Here is a 23,000-nt window from a genome sequence, read left to right as displayed (position 1 = left end):
GTGTGTCATGTTTATGTCAATTAATTCCGGATATACTCACCATGACAATCTAGCTGATAATACTGTGCATCTTTGCTGAAGGACACAGAATAATACTGGCATCTTTCTTGATTCAGTTCACAGCTAACACATTTAGGAGAATTTGGACTGCTTTCCAAGAGCACTCTGTAAAGTAGATGAGCTTCATTTCAGACATGAAAGACTTCTTTTTTTTTTAAGCTATGCTAAACAAATGTATGCTTTTTAAGGAAGATGACCGAATGAAATACGTCAAAATTCAGCAGTAAAGTCCTAACTGATTTAAAAATTAGAGAAAACAGACTTTAAACTCTTGAGTTCAATTAATATTGGAATTATAATCATAGCATAAAAAGCATGAGAGGTTTTCTTTAGGGGTTTGTTGCTTGAGAATTGGTTATTCCTTTTCACAATCTCCCTTTATTAACTAAATTTACAGAAAATATTTTAGTTAGTTTTACAGTTTATACTACTACACTGATTTTCATTAAATATCCTATATAGGATCCCACATTAGACTATGAACATCCTAATAATTTATTTTGCAATGCTTTTTCTTAAAGTTTCTTTTTCATTAACAAATATTTTACTCATATTGCAGAAAAAATTTCTTACTTATAAAGATTTCTTCCTCCTGGCTTTCCACCATTTTCATTACTAATGTAGTATCTATAAAAGCAAAACATACTGGTTTTGGTAAAATATTTACTGTACATCACAATATTTAAAGGTTTATCTTACATGTTTAGATCAGATTTTTTAATGAGTTAAATAACACCTTCTTCCTGTTCTCCCTCCCTGCTTGCTTAGACCCTTGTTACAAGCCCTCCTGATAGGAATCAATAGCTTAATTACAATACTTACAAAAAGTTATTAGTTACAGCTTCTATGCTGATTACTTCCCATTTTCCTGCAGTAATAGGTACTACAGCCTGGATGGGGGGGAAAAGGCAAGGCAAAAAGTAGAAAGTGAAGCTCCTTGATCACCAGGAGAAACTCAAGTCAGTAGTGACTGTCCCAAACCTTATTACTTACCTGTGAGCCATCTATGTAATGGATGTGCTTGTAACCTACGGTATTGCTGAAAACTTTGTAGTAGGTAGCATTGTCGGGTGCAAAGTGAGGGACAGATGGCTGAAACTTGAACACAAGAGAGAAGTCTATCAAAGCAAACAACAAAACTCCAAAACCAAAATCATAATTTAGGTTTTGATATCTCTAAACAGGAGGTTCAATACTTAAAACAATGCATCGCTGAACGTACTGCAAAATTTTTGCCTACTGACCTAGTAGGTAGAACCTGTAGCCATTACCCTGAAAGTAAACACACTTAAAATATTTTCTTCCTCCTTAAGCAGCGGTACTTCTTGAGCATTAGCGCTCATAATGATCAATGTCCCCTCCTACCTCCCTTGAATTTGAAGTCCCACAGGTGTTCCTAGTTTCCTACCATTTTAGGAAACAATATGTGCATCTACTTTTAAAGTCACTGTTTTATTCTGTCCAACGCCAACATGCAGCTGTAACCTATAGCAATGTAAGAATTGCAAATACATGGTTTCCTTGAATTTCTCATTTTAAAACATGTATTTGTGAACAAATTCTTTGAACTCTTAATTTTCTTTTTTTTTTTTAGCTTAACAGTGAAAAACGTCCCCCTTTATTCAAAGAAAACAAGCTGCTGTCCAAGAGGAAATTTTGCTAGTAAGTAGGTGATTACAGAATGCCAGAGAACCCAAACTGGAATGATATTTTCACAAAGGAACTATCCGCTTATCAATTCGGAGTGATGGAAATGAATGGATTCCTTCTACTGACTGTCATTTGGATGTGCTCCACATGGTAGAGAGAAAAACAGAGGAATGAAATTGAGATGAATGAAATAAAAAGTTATTTCTGTGATAAATGTCCAAAACATCTAAACTTTAATTAGCCAACTGACACAATGCAATTACCTCTGAGATGCTATACCCATTTTTGAAATGGAGAGTGAAACAGAAAGATGAAGTTACTTGCCTCCGGTCACTCAGTAAGCAATGACAGAACTTGAGTCTTCCTAACCCATGTGCTCCAGACAATCTCTCCTTCTTCCCTAGCAATATTTTTGCAAAAAATAACCTGGCAAATATTTTGCTAGCTTCTCCCTTATAGCAGTCTTGCTTTTTCAAAGTGTGACTTTCCTTCAACTCAACTGGCAAGCTCTAACTTAGCTCATGACCTGGAAGCCTTATGCAGTAACACAGGCTGTTCTGAGCGTTCTTAGATTAAGTATCATTTCATCTCTACTTTTAAAAAACCCCACCACTATACATACATATAAAGACAGAACTCTATGTCTGTATTTTACACACGTGTATAATTTACTTAATTTTGTATATACACTTATATGAATTGTATATACATATATGTGTGTATATATCCGTCTCTCACATAGATATATAAAAATATCCCATATCAGTCAAGTGTTGTATTTTATCATCCCTAAGTAGATAAGAATAAAAGAAAGGAACAAATATACCTTTCCTATCCCTTCTTCAATCCTCCCTACTTTCCACTCCCTTCTCAAATCCAAGAACCATACAGTGAGATTATCTTTTTCTTCCAACAGCTCCTAAGATGTGGGTTGTGTCTTTAAAAGAAACAAAAACCCAACAACCTAGTTTAATGGCACAGACTTGCATTTTGCCCTCTCATTTTGCACAACTGTTTACAAAGTCTGCAGCTTGATCATCACATTGTCTAATTGTGAAGCCTTTGCTGCAGAGAAGCAAAATGTGTCAGCGTTAAGGCCTTCCTTTCCATATCAAATTTGACAGCAGGTGGGTTGATCTCTCATCTTCATACTGCGGATGATTTCATCCCTGCTGTTGCCTCCCTCTTTGCATTTCTTTAAACTTTCATTTTTGACTTCAAAAGTGAATTAGTGACTAAAGCATAATCAGTGTGTGGAAAATGCGGGAGTGGAAAGTGTACTCAGTGTTCTCATCAAAAACTCTGAAACTCATTTCTCCCTCCAAGTCTGAACTTTTGCATCTCTGCTTCACTTCCCCCAGATCTTCTGTGTAGTTCATTAGGTGCCTACTCTCTACCATGTACAAAAGGACTGAGAGGCAGCTTGAAAAGCATCATCCAAACAGTAGCAACTGGTTTGGCAGAAGCATATGAAAATTTTAATCTGGTCAGTTATACACATCTTGTCCCCAGTTCTCTTCAATGGATATTTTGAGCGGGGGAAAAATAAATAATTAAATAAAAACCCTGAAGGAGAATCTGGAATAGTTTGTTGCAACCTGAAACACTAAAAATTACTTTTGTCCTCTATGCCTTTCTTCCAATACAATTCAAAGGTTATAGGATACACTTCTTAATACATTTTATCCCCTAGATCATTCTTGAAGTGGCAGGAAGACTGGAGAGCAGCCAAACCAGCATAGCTGATGACTCCCCCATAACAAAGGGAATTCCGAATCCTGGCTCCTGCACTCCCCTACCTACCACTACCGAAGCAGTAGGTCAGAATTAAAAAGGAATCTGGAAGGACTCCGCTTTTTGGCAAGCTGAATATGATGCACAGGTCATGGAGGACACAGTTACAGCTCCAGCCCTTGCTGCACTGTCAGCCCAGCCAGGGAGTTCAGAACCCCGTACCCACAAAAGCTTAAAACCGGGAGCGGGGTGGCATAGTGGCTCCATTTGAGATCATTTTTTCCTATACATGTAAAATGCAACAAGTGAATGGATCAGGCCTGCACACAAGAGGCATTGCAACTGGCAAGAGGCTCACGTGAAATTTTCTTAACTATCAGTGTTATTAACAGGTAGCAGTTTTAGAAATTGAACACTCACTCTGCCAATCCAGCCAGTTGTACTTTCTTCAGTAAGTTGTTTTTCCTAAGAAAGAAAAAAAACAAACAATCCCACAACAATTATGTTTATTTTACATCAGGCTATGTTTCTACAAAGATAAACATTCAGAGATACTCTGCTCCTTTCTAGTTTCATTTATCAAGCATTGCAACTCTCCCACCTCATTTTTTCTTACCCGTGGACATGTCCAATTTTCAGTAGCACTTTCAAAGTCACAGACTGTGAGGACTGAAAAATTCTGAATTCTTCTGAGCCACTGCAGACAGATCCTTTCATCTGTCACCCATGTTACAACACTCAAATAATGATCCCTGAAAACAGCAATAGCATTAGATACTTAAAATCCTCTCTGTAATAGCATACTATACAACAGCATTCAGCAATTCACTGAATGAGACTCATCTAGCTATTTTCATTTCAATCTACTCTTCAACAATAAACAATGATGCAAACCTAACTGAGCCATTTTTTTGTCAATTGTTTTTGCTGCTGTAGATGCCTTGGTTATCTTCATTCATTCAATAAAGAATTAGATGGTTTGTACATACCCGCTTCCAGAAAGACTGCAATTAAATCCTAACAGCCAGATCACGATCCTCTAATGCATAAAATAATAGCTATTCCAGACTGTTCATAAATCTTGTGCTCTGTGCATCTAGAGGAAATTCTTCTGAATATTAAGCTGTATGGGCCTTAGATTTTGGAATCTTATCCTTAGATGCTTGAAGTTGGTCACTTGTAAGCACTTTCTGAGTGATATATATCTTTGTTCAATTTAGTACTTATTTCCATTAGTTAAAATAGAGTGAGAGATCATACCAAGAACAGGTATTACTATTTGAATATTTTACTTTCATCTTCAAAATACCAACTAGTTGATATGAAGAACTGGAGTATCTGAAAAAAATATAATTTTCATGAATATTCCTGTATATTAATTTTAAAAAGGCACCACATAAAATTTACTGGTTTTGTTTACCATTATGATCTGTTAGATGTACTCGTCTTTTCCTATTTTAGATCCCTCCTATCTCCTAGAAGCCTTACGAACTAAAATAAAACAAACCTCCCCTCCAAGGCAAGCATACATTTTTAACTGGAATTTGCACATTTGACTTAGTTCCAAGTTCATGTTCCCTTTTTCCCCAAAGTTAGTTAACAAAAACATGTGGGAAGTTTTGTGATGAGAGTGAGTATCTTCGTGATCATTTTGGGGGGGGGGGGGGGGGGGGGAAAAAAAAAAAAAAAAAAACTACAATTATTGTGGATGGATTAAAAATATATGCCAACTGGTTACCATCCACATTCAGGTTTATTTCTAGATTGCAGTTTAGAAATCATGTTTGAAAAAGGTCTATTTTTGCATTTATATTTGACTGGGAAGTTGGTAGGTCATTTAATTGCTACTGTCACTGGCTTCAAACAGTATATTTTAGACCAATAATATTATAAAAGTACTCTGCAGGAGCTTGTTTAAAAAAAAGAAACTGCCATTCTTCATGTACCTATAATAGTGGTTTCCCTTGTTTTGTAAAAGGGGAATTAGCCCCACAGTTTTTGTTCCCTCAAAGTGGGAGAAGTTAACAATTCTGGAGACTATAAATCATCCATCAGACAAGACAGACTGTACAAGGAAAAACCCCCCAAAAATTATTTGTTATGCTGTTATTATAACATAATAAATATTTTAAGGTTATGATAGAGAACTAGGAATGCACCTTCAGTTTTCAACGACCCCTGAAATGTTAACTATCCACATTAACTCAAGTATAGAGTACAGTAGTTTTGCATTGCCCTTCCTCATTTGCTGCTGAGAAGGGATATTCCTGCAATCACCCTCTGGAGCTTTCTACTCTGAAAGACAACTTATTTTTAAGACAGACCATTTCAGACAGGAAGCATCCATTGCCTTCATCCTCCTGTTAGCCAACAGGAGCCCCCTGCACCCATGATGGTAAAAGTAGTGTTTAAACGCTGTATGGATTTCATGCTGGTCATTCGTGCAAAAAGCTTCATCTACCCTCTTATGTGGCAAAGCACAGCCATTCCAGATTTTGGCAGCTTTCCTTGACAAATAATAAAGGTTTTCCTCTGGAACAGAAATGCACTGTGCCCCCCTTCAAACGTCGGGGTACAACTGCTGCGCATACAACGAGCTCTGGATAGTGCTGCAACAGGCAGCCATTTGCAGGGCACTGCCCCTCAAAATCCCCACCCAGGCAAGAGATGGAGTGAGGTATGCCTCCAATTCAAACTTAGTTTTACTCAGAATTTAGCTCCAAAGAAGTAAAAATAGAATTTTCCACCACCAAAATTAACTTTTCCTGTCATACAGTGGTATAAATACACATACTGTGCAAATATTCATTACTTTGTGCTTCCAGGAGCAAAACTACCCAACAGCAACATTGCACATCACTTGCCTTTTCCTACTCATGTACTTTTGCTCTTGCAAAATTCCCCAAGACTTGTTCTGGCCACCTCAGTGTTTGCAGGACACACATGCTGAGGCTTAACCATTATTTGGATCAGCCGTTGGGAGAAAGAGTAAGCTTTGATCCTTGAATTCATCATTCAAGACTTGGTTTAACTTTGTATTAATCCTGATACACAGAGTGTTACATTAATTTAAAAATGGATCAACTCCATATACCTCAGGCCTGTGTTAACCAGATGGGTACAAGGCTGGAAGGTAGACAGCAGTTATTCTCCCCAGGTCACACAGCAGCCTTGTTCAGTTTTCATTAGGTGTTAACAAAAGATAAAACATAACTCTAAGACAGCAGAGATCTTAACCAGAACTGACCAAAACATAAAGGGCTTTTAATTCCGAGGCACTGAAATTCTGGAGAAAACCAGCAAACAACAGCTATACAACTTCTAGCTATTGCAGTGTTACTGTAGAGAAAGGACGAAGAACAACATATTCATAAAAACTTGCACAGAGATGTTAGTTACACTGTGGTGAGGACTAAAACGGAATAGCACTGATATTCCAGTTACAGCTTTTTGGCCACCACGCACAAAATGCTGGTTTTATGCACTAGCTAACAGACCTCTTTTGTTTTTTCTGAAGTTTATCAGTATAACCTGTGCTTCTATACCCATCATGTTTGTAAGTGCAAACCTCTACAAAATTTCAACAATACTGTTAAAAAGAAAAAACAAAACCCAAGATCTGGGATATCAAATTCTGTGTGCATGCATTTTAAATCAATTTAGCTGCTCTATACAAAATACATTTATATCATGTTGTGCACTTCCAGTGGCATTTTGAGAAATACAATTTTCCATTTACTGTGAGAGGTGCTGTTTTTCACCATGTTTCCAAAGAAAACAAACATTTTAAGTATAAATCTGAAGACAACCATGATACCTTGCCTTAGCAAGGAGTCTGCTTCCAATGAAATCAAATCTTCACTTACCATTGAGGTTTTGTTTTGTTCCCTCCCCCGCCTCCAGTGAATTGGAATACATATATTATAATTTGATTATACCAAAACTTGCTCATATTAAAGTTGTACTGTGAAATGACTTCACCATAGTTAGACTCCACTGAATGTGATGAGCCAAGAACTTGTCACATTCTGAATATAACATACATGGAATATGCCATCTATATATAATCACTAGGAGGATAATCTCTGTGCAGATTTTCTCTGGTAAATCTTGTTGCTACCAGAGCTGCATAACTAGGAAAAACTGCCATATACACTGAATATAGGGTGGTCACACATAAAAGTTCCTCCTCTCCCACCAAAAGAAACAAGCAAACATTTAACCAAAATTTCTTACCCTGATTTTATTTCTGCAGGTGGAGAAATTTCAGCAGGGCGGAAATGAGGAAGCAATTTGGTATCCACAATAAAGAGCTGCACAGTTGGATTTTTAGCTCCTGCCTAAAAATAGAAGTTTTCATTGTACTTTTGAAGAGAGAATATTCTTGGTGAAATAAGCATTTGAAACTATAGACGAAGAAATTACTACAGTCAGGTAGAACCAGCCAACTTCAAACATGTGAAAAGACAAGTTCCTAAATGCAGTTCTTAAGATCGATACATAAATTATCCTTTGTATTTTTTATATGAAAGTGTTAGTTATGTGTTTCTACCTAAGAAAGACTACTACATTTGGAAACATTCATAACTACGCAGGGCTTGCTGTACCCAAAGCAGTATTTGACCATATCTTGTCCTACATGCTACACGCAGTACCTAACAGTGAATCAAATCCATTGCTAACAGACAGAAAAGTGCTTCTTTATGAAAACTGATACTTCACATTAAGTGATCATATAACAGCTGCCCATACCACAATCAAAGATGTGACTGCAGCACACACCCCACTACTTTTAATGTAGTGCTACCGACAGCAATGTAACTGTGTCAGTAAGAGCTTCTTCTCTAGAAGTTAACGAGCCAAGTCCTCACTGTAATGGTTAGGTAGCTGTAGTTGACCCACCTCGAGAAGTCAGCAATATTCCAAACAAGTGGGGTTTATAATAAAAGGTGCAATTTAAATTGGCAGTTCATTGCACACCTAGGTCTCTTCCCAAGCACCATGCTCAGGCCAGGGCACCTGCAGCTGTCCATGAGCCCAGCTGTGAGCATCAGTGACCCCTCTGGAGGAGGCTGCAAGGGGACGAGCAAAGGCCATGCGCTCCTGAAGCTTGGGAAGGGTAGCGAGTGATTGACCACGGCTGCTGCACAGAAAGCTGAACTCGACACAAAGAGGACCAGAGGGCGGCTTTTCCACCAGACAGTTATCATCAGTTGAGTGATCAGTCGGCTGTATCAGCTGTTCTGCCCCCATTAATCAAGAGTGAAAATACCCTCCTGAGCTGGTCAGACCAGTGTTGCAGGGGGGATATATAGGTGCCTCAGCCCAACACAGAGCATAAAAACCAAATGATGAACAAAAAGAACTGAAGAAAGTGATGGCCTTGAGATGCTTTCAACTCATGTATTCCTTCCCAGCAGTGGGGAAGCCTAGCATTGTGGCAGCAAGCATATTATGGAAATCGGCATTGAGAACCATGTTTGTATTGCGATTCAGCAGTATAGTGCAATTGTATTCTAAGTGTAACTTGTATCGTGTCTTAAGTGCATTGCCGCATCGCTCTGCTAAATCAAAATCCCATGTAATGTCAAATAACTTCACACAGCTAAATCTGTATTAAACACAAAGCCCTCCACATGTGCAGTATCTGAAAGAACCTGTTTGGAGCGTATTGGACTCTGACTCTCACACCATTTAGTCCAGTCCCAACTGTGCTACAAGCAGTGGGCACAAAGTCACGTGGAGAGGAAGGGGGAGGAGAAGGAGCTGCATGCAATAAAGGCTTCACTCTCACAGCTAAGAACTTTACGTGTGGGCAAAGAAACTCCATCAGCAGATTCCTCCCCTTCATCCCAATATAGGAAGCATCCAACAACTAAAAATGCTACATTATTTGAAGAAGATTCCATTATCAACACCATGCACAACGCTAACACAATGGTACAAAGCATTTGGCAGATGTACAACTTCAATTCCCTAAGAGCTTTTTTTATCTCAACATCTACTTGCTACCTCAAAATTTTCTGGTGAAACAACAAAACCTTCAATCATAGGTTTTTTTTTTTTGCTCTTTGCTTTTCCCTGGAGATAATAAAATACTTTAACATTGCCAGATGCTGTTGACTTCAGAAAAGAGTAATCACAGCAAGCTGTTGAGGAGAGACAGACAATATTTTCATTACCAGAAACTGATTAAATAAGACTACTCTCTTAATGAAAATGCAGAACAACGATGTTTAGTAAGTAACACAGACCTTGGGATATGGGATTCTAATGGTCTTTGGATACTGCAAGGTGTCCTCAGAATAAAAGGAATACTCTATAACAGGAACTTCTGTATCATTAAATGCTGCATATGCCACAAAATTGCCATTTGGAGACCACCAGAGAGCAGAATGGGTGCCAAACATTTCCTCTGAAAGAGATGCAAACTCAATTTAAGTTAAAACTGATAAGTTGGCTCTTCTATCCTAGGCACTATTCTCATTAGTTTTTAATAGGTGGGATTTTTTTTTAATTTTAAGTTCAGATACCAAAGTGCAGACTGTTTGTTGGGGTTCTGAAATGAGACATTAGATCAATGCTTATAATCTATCATATGAAGCTAATTCACACATCATGATTTCCAGGGATGCTCTGCAAATTAGGTGAACTCATTTCCATTCTTAGATCCTCACACTAGCCAGGTATTAAGCTCAGGTAAGGATACAGGCTTCCGTTAAAATACAGACTTAGATTATTTTGAATTTTCCAATGATAAGAAATGAGATAAGTTATAATAAAATAATTACAGTAAAACAAAAGTTTTTACATCATAATGCAAAGTAAAATATGCTTGACATAGTTACCTTCATAAACCCAGTCTGGTATTCCATTGAAAATTTTATTTTCTACTCCATTTTCAGTGATTTGCACAGGTTCTGCTGTTGGTGAAGCTTTTATATAAACATTATTATTCCAAACATACGCCTGCAAAACATTGTGATAAAAATCACTATTAGAGTAAATCCTACTTCCTTCCTTTGCATCATCTACTGGGAAATTTACATCAGATGACAATTACTGTCTTTGAAAGCTGCATTTCACCAAACATCATTGATACTTAACAAACTTGAATTACTAATACAAATCATGTGTAGCAACCTAACTTCAGGCCTAGATGCAAAAAACAGTCAGCTATGATAAATGACATGATTACTGAATAGCAAGGTTTTCAAAACTTGATACATTTTCTGTTGAGATACGAACTTATCTTCAGTAGGAATTGTTTTCACTAATTTGTCTTTCACAGAAAACTACCAGTACTTTGGTAAAACATTGATGGGGGTCTCAGCATTGCCAACAGATCTGCAAAGATGGTGCATTACTTCAGTAGTGCTCAGAACTCTTCTAGTTTTTGGCACCTGCCTGACTCTCTAATCACCCCCATTTTTCCTCTGCAACAACTGAACAACACTGTTTTATTCCAGAGCTTTGCTCTGATATGCAGAAAGCTCTTTTCAACATCCTTTGCTTCTGTGGTTGGGCTCTATAATCCCTATACTACAAGCAATAAGAATAAACACCACATTCTCCTGTGATAGCTCTTTAGTCATATCCAATGCTCACCATAGGGAATGCACAAGCCTTGCAGACACAGTGGCTGTCACCATTGCCATGGATTGGGGAGGAGGAAGAGGAAGAAAAGGACAGTGGGAAAGAACACAAGAGAGATTTTGAACCTCTAATCCCTGCTACATGCATCCATCAAATAAAACTTCACTGATTATGGTATAATTAGGAGATAAGAATCACAGTGATGATTAAGTAGACAATTGTAATGCTGCTGCTTTTGAAAGCGATGAGCTACTTTCTGCAACTGTAAAAACATGAAGTTCCTGTGCATTTGTGCATTGCATGACTACTGGGGCCACTACTACTTTGAGGAATGCATTTTCATTAAATAACAAAACACACAGAGGGATTTTGGAGTCTTTCCAGCAACAGTAGTCAATTTGGAAACTAATTCAGCTACTTTATCTAGCAGTAGGAAAGTCCCAAAACCTCAAGGGTACAGACAATGTGAGCTTCCATGTCATATGTACAAACCCAACTGTTTATATAAGTTTCACTTATCTTTACTAACCAGTTTGTGACCAACAGGTGACCAGGATATATATTGTATATCATTAGGTAGTAGTTTGCCATCTAAGATAGAACTGGAAAAAACAAAAACAAAATGCAGCTAAGAGAAATCAGTGAAATGTCATTTCATTGCAAAATAATGTTAAAACTACGTCTCGTGCAAAAATTACTGACCTGCTATTGAAATCATAGATGTGATATGAAGCTGTATAGGAATGCCTCCACAACTGCAAAAGAATTATTTTAATATTAAGAAAATAAATTTCACCAGGATTCACATCTCTTACAGTTCGAATTACCTCGGAAACCCTCCTCACGGTTTTGCTTAACACAGACAGAACACAATAAGTGTACAAGGGTAACAAATCTCTGCAAGGTTTAAGAAAAGACTAAAGAATTGCCACCCCTCTGGGATCATCGCTTAAATACTATGACAGAGGCCACTGACTGATTAAGGACAGAGATACAGAGGCCAGAGATGTTGCAGATTTTCAAATATCCTTGTAGCTACATGGCAGACTATCGTAGCTATGCACAGTTAATTCTCCTCCTTCTGCCTTACTGGCGCACTTGCCGTTTTCTGTCTCATTTTCCATGCTATGTTATTTAACTTGGCATCTTATTGTTTAGTAGTCCTCACAAGCCCCAGCAGTATTTCTGTAGCAGTTCCTCCAGTTCCAGGGTGACCTATTCCCATTCATATTGCCACAGAAATAAAGACTTTCTGTCAGAAACCTGCCTCTTGAAGTCTGTATCACTCTGTGGGCACTGACAGAGAGAAAGATGACGATGATAATGCAGATACATTTAAAAGTGCTCACTACGTGGGGCTGAAGAGGTTTGATTTAGCCCACGGTGTTGACATGCCACAATAAAGCTACCTTCTATGATGGTTCTTGAAGATTTGTACGAAGATATAAAACAATAACTTAGTACTACACAACCAGATGGCTATTACATAAGAAGTGTCTACATCCTCATGATTCATTTTGTTACTCTGTTTTCTTGCAATGAAGATTAATAATAACATAACTTTCAATCACACTATTATATAAAGGTTAAAAGATCTTGCTTCAGCATTAAAATAAAGTTAACTCTAATGACTACAACAAACAAAAATACTATAGAGCAATAAATCACGAGTAGAGGGGATCTCTAAGGTGGCTAGAAAAACATGAGGCATTTTGTGGCCACTAATGATGCAGTGAAAAGTCAAACAATTCTGAACAATTCAGAAAGACAAAACTTAACTGGCTTAGTACCTAGCAAGAAAGCTAAAATTGAAAAAAAAGTGATGACTGAGTGCACGGATTGTGGCTGGCACAGTGTGAGAGGCATTCTTGGACTGCAAAGCCAGAACACATAGACAGAAGTCAGTGACACAGTGCTCGAGCATTAGTACATTGCACAAGTCAGCACTGAGCTTTTTACAACCAAAACAGGCAGCTCACTAGAAAAAAAAAAGGAAAACAAAGTTACTGGCTTCTAGACGCACACGCCGTAAGGCAAATTATCACCTCCATTAGGTTTCTGTAACTGTCCTCAATTGGCACACAGAGTCAGGTTTTCATGCCACTTGGCATAAATGCAGGTTGACCTTTGTTGCATGGTTCAGCACCAGGCCAGGATGAGCCATTATGCTGGAGGTTTTTCATGTGCTTGCTGACAGTAGGGGACAATGACACCCAAGTCCACTCCAAGCACAAGAGGACAGTCGTCTTTTATATGCACATGCTGCTTTTCATACACCTCAGTTTTAAATTCTTATGTCCTAACACCACACTGTAACAACCCTATATATTCACAGCATATAAGTACAAGCGTATGTATACAACCATATCTACTTATCACTTCTCCTTACCCACACAACTCCTTGGGCAGTCATGCCTATCTACTCTCCTAGCTTGTCTTCTCAGATGAACCATCCAGCCTCACTCTCCTTGTGATATCTCTCCATCCACTTTTTAATCCAGCTTCTTTTCTCAGGCAGTCATATCTCTTCTGCCAAGCTCACAGACAGTACCAGTCTCTCTTCTCCTCCTCCTGCCTGCTCAACTTCACTGTTCCCCTAGAGACATCCACCTCATTCATCCATCCATCCTTCTGCATTTCCCTCACATTCTCTCAGCCTCTCAGTTGTTCCCAAACCTTTATTTCCCAGTTTCATCCTCAGAGAAGTAAAGTGCACTTGTACCTTTGTATAGTTGTACTGCAGAAGAGCAAACATTTGATCAGGAGACAATGTAACTGTGGTTGCCTTGTATTCAGCCTGTCAACAAAAGGCAAAGGGAGCACATTAAGCACTGATTCCAAAGAAATGCACAGAACAAAGTGTTAAATTCAATAACTTTCCCAACATCTGCATATATTATACATAAGTCAACGTACTAATGTTGTATTTGACAAGATTACTGAGGATGTTCCGGTGTCGGCATTGATACGTAGGATGTTCCCATCAGCTGTTTTGTGAAGATACTGATTTCCTAGAAGAACAAGAGAGATGCTAATAAACAATAAGTAAAATGCTCATCAGTCACTACTTTTTCCCCCTCATGTTTTTAAGCACGAAGTAAAATTAAAAAATCTGGTCCATGTTGTGTTTGCCACTTCTGTAATGAAAGGATGCTTATAGCACAAGAACATTCACGAAGTAGTGAACTCACAGCCACCGCCTTCTGGCATCTCTTTCCCTTGGGGCACTAGGCATATTCAAAAGGAAAAGCGCCCTGTATCCTCCTGTTCCCTGATAGCCTGATGCACAGGAAGCTGGCACACTTCAGAGGATAACATGCTTCTACAAAAAAGCATAGAAGTAAGTATGCTCTTTTAGCAGTGGGAGAATATAGCTTGCCATGAATGCAAACATGTATCTAAGGGGAAAAAAACCCCCCACAACAAAATCACAACTCTTTGAGTTACGCACCTTTCTATAATGGCACGATTAAATAATTTAACTTTTTTTCAGGATACAATAGTCACCTCAGCATGAAGATACATGTTTACTGAAGGTACCATATTTTCTTGACATTAATTTTGTACGTAGAAGTTAATTACCTGAAATCCACTGCAAATTATGTGTCCTGGGCTTATAGTCATTGTTCAAGTAATTCTGTAGAGTGTATGTTCTTCGTGAATCAGGCTCAGAGGTACTTTCTGAAAGAAAGAGACAGAAGAGAGATTTTGATGTGACTGCAAATTGTTCCACCCCAGCTCCTTAACCTAACTACTAAAATAAGTGGGTTTTTGTTGCTGGTTATTGATGTGTTTTAGCTAACCAGCTCTAAAGTACTAGTAGTGGGAAGGCACTATAGCTTTACTGCAAGATAAATTCAGCAAGCATAAAATAAAGGGGTATCAGTGAGATCTCTCAACAAACTCATGTAAAAATTATAGATGCCTTTTCTCTGCTGCTATTTTACTTTAAGGTACACAACAGCTGTTACCTTTTGAGTAAATGAAAATACCTTGTGACAAAAGTGACAAAAAATAAACAGAAGACCGCTGGCACTCTTATCTCAGGAAACGCATATGTGTACTCCTCGAAAATTGAAAAGCGATCTTAGTGCCTTCCCCCCCTAGGCTCACTCTGGGAACTTCACTGCAGAGCCCTGACTGCTAGTATTTACATCAGACATCAATTGTGGGGTGGATCAGGCAAAGCAGAGACGTACATGCTCATGTTTGAGAGCGCTGGACAGCCAAGGCTGTCCAGATGAATGAAATGAGGCATCCATGTGAATAGATGTACAGATCTTGAAAGATACCCTAAAATTAAAGCAGCTGCTGTACTTTACTACATATTCCATAATACTGCTGTTCCTGTTCATGAACCCTTCAACTGGGAATCATCTGCTTATCATTAAACTCAAATTTCAGAAATGTCTCAAAAAATCTGAGGAGCAGTAAAATTTTCAGGGAAGGTCTGATCTAAAAAAAAAAACAACAAAAAACAAACAAACAAACAAAAAACCACAACACACCGACAAAAACCACAAACCCCAAACGCTTACTGATAAGCTTATGATGAAATAACTGGTTAAATATTTATCTCTCTCTTGATGTGTTTTTCACCAAGGTATCTTAATGTTTACTGCAACATTACTATTTTGACTGCAAAATTAAAGCCAAGTACTCAATTACTATGAAAAGACTAAGTGAAACTTTGAACTCAGTTAAACTAATGAGTTTGGTCATCAGCTCCAGCACACTGTGGTCAATTTCTATGAAAAATATTTCTTTCTTACTGGCTGCAGTGCACAAGCTACTCTTTCCAAAGTCTGAAAGGTGGTAATAATAATAATACTAATCATCATCATAATCATAATAACATCATCTGCTTGTGAGTCTTCGTGATCTTTTCCTCTGAAAACAAAGACTACAACTTTTAAATTCAGGTATGTGATTCTCTCCCTGCTTCCTCCCCATCCTTTTTTTTTTTAATGAAAACAAAAAAACTATCCTCATACAAATCTACACAGGCCAGAAGGGAAACAATTTTTTATTCATCTGGCTAAATAATTTCTTTTTTGTTACTACCAGTGCAAATCAAAAGACCTAGGATAAAAACAGTTGATAAAAACACTCAAGTACAGACGTGGTGACTGATCAACCAAGATAATAACCTGGCCCTGTCAATTCTCAGAGGCCCAGTCTTTCAGATACTTTTAAACAGACAGCCTCTTCTTTCATTATGCTGAAGAAAAAGAGTGCAAAGTCCTTGGGGACACACCCACATAATAACATCTCACAATAATTTTTTCAGGTTATTTTTCTTCAGGTTAAATACACGAGACGTCTGGAACACAGCAAGAAGATACTTATATTAGCTATCACAGTTTTACTCTTATTTCCAAACAATAAGCACATTGCATGTACACAGCACAGACTGTACAGCCATTGCTGCAATAAAAGTCAAGAGCCATAACAAACAATTATTTCAGTCTAAGATGCTCAGCAAATGTTAAAATATTGCTTGCTCAATTCTGCCTGAAATTTGACCGCTCTAAAAAATTACTAGTCTAGATTTCTTGCTCATTAAGTTTCCATGAGAATATTAATTCCTCAGGTTAATTATTCTATATTAACTGAATATTTAATTTGATGGATTATGAACAAGTGTGCATTTGATATTCATGCACAGTTGTCTAGTTGGAAATATCACTTCTCTCCTTCCTAACTGAGTAAGTGTCATTTTCAATTAGAGGGGCTTCAGAAAGCAACAAAATTCTCTCTTGGAAAAGGAGGAGCAATTTAAGACAGGTGGCTGATGAACAGGTTTAGGGATTTTTCCAAACTGATGAATGTTTTTCCCCCTGGTGACATACATATTTTGCTGAGGTCTCATTACTAAAAATCAGGCCACTATTAAGATTTGTTGGCTGTGTATAAAATTAAAATTTCATTTTCTGTCAACACCTTCCACATAGTAACTGAATATGAAAACATACGCCAGGCTGTAAGGGTATAGCCATAAAAGTCCCAGTTGAAGTATTTTCTTAATTTGTGAGACAGGCCACTACCAGTATATTCTTACTCAACCACACTATGCCACCGACCAAAGATACTCAAGATACATTGAATTCTGCATTTTGGTTCTTGTTCAGATTCCATTTGAAAAAAGTGTCAAACATGTTTATTTTGCAAAATAAAGTAGCTGACATTCAAGAGCATTTTACTGGCTTTGAAGATTGGATACAGGTCAATGTATGTTCATATTTTAGCAAAACAGCTTCTTTCACTCTTAGGTTCCTCAGAGAGGCTGTGAAGGCTGAATTTTCTTGCTATTTTTCTTTTTTGACTATTCCAGAGACAGACTTATTTTTCTAAATTCCAAATGACTAGCTCTTCATCTCTACCCTATTCTCACCCCCAACAGCATATATGTATTTCCACTGTCATAATGATATGCTGGAAATATTTACATTATAATATCCCTGTTACAACAGCAAAAACATATGTAGGTCTTTCTGGGGAGAAGGCTCTTAACCTTTTATATAAGTAGTACTCATATGAAGTTGACAAACAGTTTTGTTTCAATTTTGAATTTTTTTTTTTAATATGTTACTCTTTCTCAAGAGAAAAATTCAGTCAGTTTCTGTAGGTGTAAGGTGTAAAGTAAACAAGATGTTAACTATTGTGTAAGGTTTATGGTATGACAAATCACCATACCAAAACCTAAAGATGTTGACAAATTACTTTTGGTATACGTATTGTTTATTCCCCAGTGTCAAGGCACATTTTACTAATTTCCACACATAATAAAAAAGAGCAAGAAATTATGTAGCCAATTTAAAGTGATGGAAAACTATAAAAACAGTAATAACAGAACCTTTGCTGCATCTTCACCACTACCCAGAGAGACTGGAAGAACCACAGCAACGGAAAGACAAGTACAAGCATGATGCTCAGCAGTAATGAGAAAGAAAGGGATAGAGAAACGATAAAAATCAGAAAAGGTGAATGAGTATCACCCTTTTTAAGTGACAGCAGAACAAGAGCAAGAATGATCTGCAATCTAAGAATGTAATTTAGGAGCAGCGTGAGAGATGCAAGAAGGGAAATCTGACTGATTCAGTTGTTAGTCAGAAAAGTAAGTGACATTTCAGGCTATTTTTTCCAAACCTTCTTCCCGTTTCTCTTCCAACGTGCATAAAAAAGCACTCAAAAACCTTCCCCCCTACACTCAAGCCCCCAGTTAGTGCCTGAGATGTGACAATTAGAGCACAGAAATGGATTTCCAGCAAAGAAGAAAGTAAAAAATTACTGTGCTGGGTGAGGCCAAAGGTTCACCTAACCCAGAATCCCACCTGATACCCAGTATCGGCCACTGGGTATCCAGGAGAGACCATAACCAATGGGTGAGCACCGCGACACCTCCCAGGGCAGCTCACCCAGGTATCACTCTCTGGGGCTGCAGAGATCTCCCCAGACGGAGGTAATCATTAACTTTGTAATCAATAGCTCTAGAGTCCCTCTTAAATTTTCCCTATCTTATGCAAAGCAAGGAAATAAAAACACTGGAAGTGTTCTACAGATAGGAATCCACTGCTGGTAAATTTTTTTGTATTACATTACTCAACATTTGTATTAAGGTAAATAAACGAGTTAAATGACAGTTACAGAAGTCAAGGACATATAGCAGGAAAACACTTCCATTTGCTATCTTTTCCTTCACTAGCTCAAAAAGTAATATACCCACACATAACATGAAGACTACAAGGATCCTGTAATGCAGTGCAAGGTGCATGAATACATGGGGAAAAGAGAATAGTTAGAACAGTTTGATTCAAGCCAAAAGACTGTTTGGTCAGACAAGTCTACAGCATACTCACAACAAGGCAATTAACCTACTGTATCTCCAACACAACTTTGGAGAGAATTTCAGCCATGATTTCGAAGTCCTTCAAAGCTAGGTTACTGGAATTAACTGCTGCTCACCATTTATGTGACAGTTCTCCAAAAATAACCCCACACAGAGTCAAGATTCTTATCTAAACCTTAATTTTTGAATATAGATTCAAAGAGGTTCTACTTCAAAGATCAATTTCTGATCCATAGATTTAAATTCCCTTACAGATTTTCTAGCTTTCTCCCTAAACACCCTTAAACCTAATGCCTTTCAGAGACTGGAATAATACAGGACCCCTTAATCCCAAGAAAACCGTGACAGATGACAGCTGCCAGATTCATTCATCTTATGGCACAGGTCTTCCAATATGATGGTTGTTTATCAGCCAGAAGCCTCTCTGTATTTTAAACATACTGTTCAGTTGCAAGCAGGGTGTTGACATTGGCAATAGATACTCCTCCACACCACCCAGTCACAAATTTGCTTAGTTCAGGACAGAATGCAGAGAGGATAAACAAGGGAAGACTGCAGATAGGACCATCCCCAACAGAACAATGATGACAGCCTTTCAGAGACTTTTATTCCTTTTCAGTTATACATTAACGTGGCTGTGAGGAAGATCTGCAACCTCACCTCTCTTGAGTCCTTGAAGCACAAAGCTGTCTCAGCAGTCCCAACATTCGCCAACTTCAAATCCAGGATGACAACCTGAACTTATGGATTCCTGCTGCCAGTAACTCTTATCTGTATTTATAGTAGCTTTCTACCAGCCACTGGTAATACCCAATAGATCAGTTAGGCATCAGACTCACAGAGTACCCTCAGGCACCTTAAGGTCATTAACTTCCCCAGCTCTTGCTGTGCTTTTCCCACCTCTTCCAGGCACATTTCTATCAAAAGACCACAGAGGCCCACACATAGTATCATGTAATCATGACAGTGATGAGCCTTCTCATTTAGTGACTATCTCACTCTTGGAGAATTAGACCTCTGGGCAAAGGAATCTGGTTTGTGACCAGACAGTTGTATAGGACCCCCCACTATAAGGCTGCTTATGACTTGCTCATGGCAGCAGAATGATACTAGGTACTGCACTGTCTCCTTCCTGCTCTCAGCATTGGCTACTCTTCCTCTCGCTCCTGGCCTTCCTGCCCAGCTGGCCCTAACAAGAACTGCTATTAGAGGAGAGGTAAAGGTGTATGGCCACTGGATGTTTCAATCTGCCTTTTGCACAGAAAGTTACAGGAGAAAAAAAATGGGAGAAGCAAAAGTAAATGGGGAAGTGAATCATGGACAGACCACAGTTTTTTGGAAAATACTCATGCTTTAAGGGTAACCACTTGCTACTGTAGTCACCTCTTGATTAGCTCCTCTAAGCATAACAATGCTTTCACCAACAGACTTCAAATACAAGCCCCAAGACTGTTTTGACATTAAACTGTCTGATGCAAGTAGTCCCATGTAGTTATTAAATGTAAAATAAGGTAGCAAAATAGGCAGTGGCTATAAACAAAAAATATAGAATTTTGTACACAGTTCTGGCTGAAGACCCTCAAGGTAAATAGTGAAGAGCTGCACCCAAAATTAGGGAACCCTTTTGCAAATTTAAGTCTGCAGCATTTGCCCGTGCTAAACAGCTGCAAAAGAAAAAGCAGAAGTTCCACTTGCCAGGCCTACAGTCCAGCCAACAGGCCAGACCTCCTCTGGAGTGGCAAAATTTCACAACCTTTCCCAGCACTGAAGCCCATTTATCAAACTAATTCTGTGCTGCATGACTACTAAGCTTAAGAAATTAAAGTACATTGAGAAGCATGGAGGGGAGAAGAACAGCAGGCCAAAGGTAAGAAATCCAAACTCAAAATTATCTGTGTCTATCAATAATCATCATTTTCACTCCCTGCACAATGCTTGAACCACTGGCATGAAATAAAGACTTGATTGCAATTACAATGACTTTTTTCCGAGCAGACTATGATTTCACATAGTCACAGTCATGTGAACTGCTCCCCACCACCCCTCAATTTTGCCACCTTTCATTTTGTACTCAGGCCAGCACCTGTACTGACTGACCCAGGAGGCATCCTCAGCTGACCTGGATGCCCCTTCATGAAAGTCATATAATCAAACCGTCAGTGATTAAGTGGTCTCACCTATAAAGGAGTAATTACAAGTGCACCACCTGTATACTCTCAGCTAAGAGAAAACATTTCTTTAGCACCCTTCAGTCAAAAATTCAAAAGCACTCTGCAGTTCCAGAACTGTAATGGTCACAGTTGTTATTCAGATGTTACTGCTGGCCTGATGTGGGAACAGATAGGAATTCAAGTTTTTGAACTGGCACCTCTTCATCTCAATCCTTATTTTATCCAGAGAGGCCTAGTGAACTACCTGGGCGTGCTAGGTAATTTCTCACACATTAATTTGAGCCAACAGTAAAAAGAGTGACGCATTGCCCTACCCTTTTACAACCAACATGACGCAAGCCAAGGCTGACAGCATGGTGGTATTCTGTATGTCATTTAACAGAAGTGCCTCTTTAAAGTAAAATCTATTTACTATATAACTCAATGACTGATTCTGAATTGCAGCCACTTCTACAGCAAAAGGATTTATATGCTACAATTTATGAAAGAAGAAAACCCATCTGATTTTCAGTAAGATGTAGCAGCAGCATTAAGGCAGAAAAGCACCAACTCTTCAGCAGAGTTCAGGCCCGCATACTGAATTCTTTCACTAGGTGTTATGCCTGCACACATGCATCTGATACGTTATCATGACCCTTTCTCCTGCTCTTCCCAACTTCTGAAACTAAGAGTATTTTCTGTCACCCCCCAAATCTGCTTTTTTGAGATAAGTGGCAAGAAGTTGCCCCAAAATAACAGAAAAGCGAGGCAGCATCCACTGATGCAAGTTTTAACCCAGAAGATATGTCATTCAGATATCTGGACTTTGAAAATCTAGTTTTTAATGATTGTGATATTAATAATGACAGAGCTGAATTGCAAAAAAGTTTAACATAAATTATGCCACTTGAACACTAGTGACACAAGCTTTGCCCCTTTAACTGACATACAAAAAAACCACCAGAACTTTCTGTGCACATAAGCAATTGCTGTGTTCATTTCTGAACATGCTGTCAAGATCAACATACACATTTTCACACTTCTTGGGGTGCGCCTCACGAGTCTAGACAAAGCTCTAGTCTAGAAAAAACACTTTGTTTCCTTAGAGTTTGCAGTGCTGAATTCTAGGTATCACAACTGCTCGGCTGTTAACCGTAAGAACACAAAAAGAGTGATTAACCTGCAGCTCTGCCCTACCAGCTGGAAGCAATGCTTTGCTTGATTAGGATTCCATGCTGTTTCACATTAACATCCAGAGCTACAAGGACGACCCAGAAAGTACAAACCGATCAGAGTCCAAAACCGCATTCCAGATCTCTTCCTACTTTTCTGACCTCTGTAACTGTGCTGTGCATATAATTTCACTCAATTATGTCAGCAAAAGTTGTGCAAACAAAGCAAATTAGAGGGAATATAATCTTATCTCTTCAATGCACCCCAGGAAAATTGACTAACTGGCATTTTACTGCTGGTTCTACAGCCTGCAGCTGCAATAGGAAAGGAAAATGCTGAAAACGATAATGCCTATAACTAATAATACTTTCTCAGCTCACACGGTAATCAAGGGACTTTCTACGCGCGCACGCCCCCCCGGCCCCCCATCCTCCCAGGTGAGACACCTTCTTGACGAAGTGCCTCCCAGCTTCCCAGGACCTCCAGCTCTATCGACCCCGTTCCCCGAAGCACTCAACTTTCAGCAAAACTTCCCCCCCCCAGCAGTGGGCTTCGCGGCTGCGGGTCCCCCCGGCCCCGCCGCGGACTCACCGCCGGTGAGCAGAGCCAGGGGCACGGCGATGACCGTGACGACGACGGCGACCCCCAGGACCCCCAGCAGCCACTTCAGGAAGGTCTGCAAGGAGAAGTCAGTCCCGTCAGGCGGCAGCCGCTGCCGCGCAGGGCCCGCGTGCGCGGCCGCCCCCCCGCCCTCTCTCCCCCTAACCCACCTGCATGGCGCGGCGGGG

The 23,000-nt window shown here is 39.0% G+C and overlaps 1 protein-coding gene across 1 annotated transcript in view; it reads right to left on the bottom strand.

Moving 5' to 3' along the window:
- Window positions 1-23,000, bottom strand: part of DPP4 (dipeptidyl-peptidase 4) — a 42,525-nt gene that overhangs the window by 17,149 nt on the left and 2,376 nt on the right. Inside the window, 15 exon segments of the mRNA XM_010569541.1 lie at window positions 41-165; window positions 634-687; window positions 883-950; window positions 1,054-1,152; window positions 3,861-3,909; window positions 4,038-4,196; window positions 7,681-7,784; window positions 9,699-9,859; window positions 10,293-10,413; window positions 11,570-11,642; window positions 11,743-11,795; window positions 13,763-13,837; window positions 13,957-14,051; window positions 14,623-14,721; window positions 22,804-22,888. Coding sequence (XP_010567843.1) covers window positions 41-165; window positions 634-687; window positions 883-950; window positions 1,054-1,152; window positions 3,861-3,909; window positions 4,038-4,196; window positions 7,681-7,784; window positions 9,699-9,859; window positions 10,293-10,413; window positions 11,570-11,642; window positions 11,743-11,795; window positions 13,763-13,837; window positions 13,957-14,051; window positions 14,623-14,721; window positions 22,804-22,888 — 1,420 coding nt within the window.

Source organism: Haliaeetus leucocephalus, unplaced genomic scaffold (assembly GCF_000737465.1).
Source record: "Haliaeetus leucocephalus isolate CR32 unplaced genomic scaffold, Haliaeetus_leucocephalus-4.0 Scaffold1, whole genome shotgun sequence".
NCBI classification, from domain to species: Eukaryota; Metazoa; Chordata; class Aves; order Accipitriformes; family Accipitridae; genus Haliaeetus; species Haliaeetus leucocephalus.
This window is presented reverse-complemented; position numbering and strand designations above follow the sequence as displayed.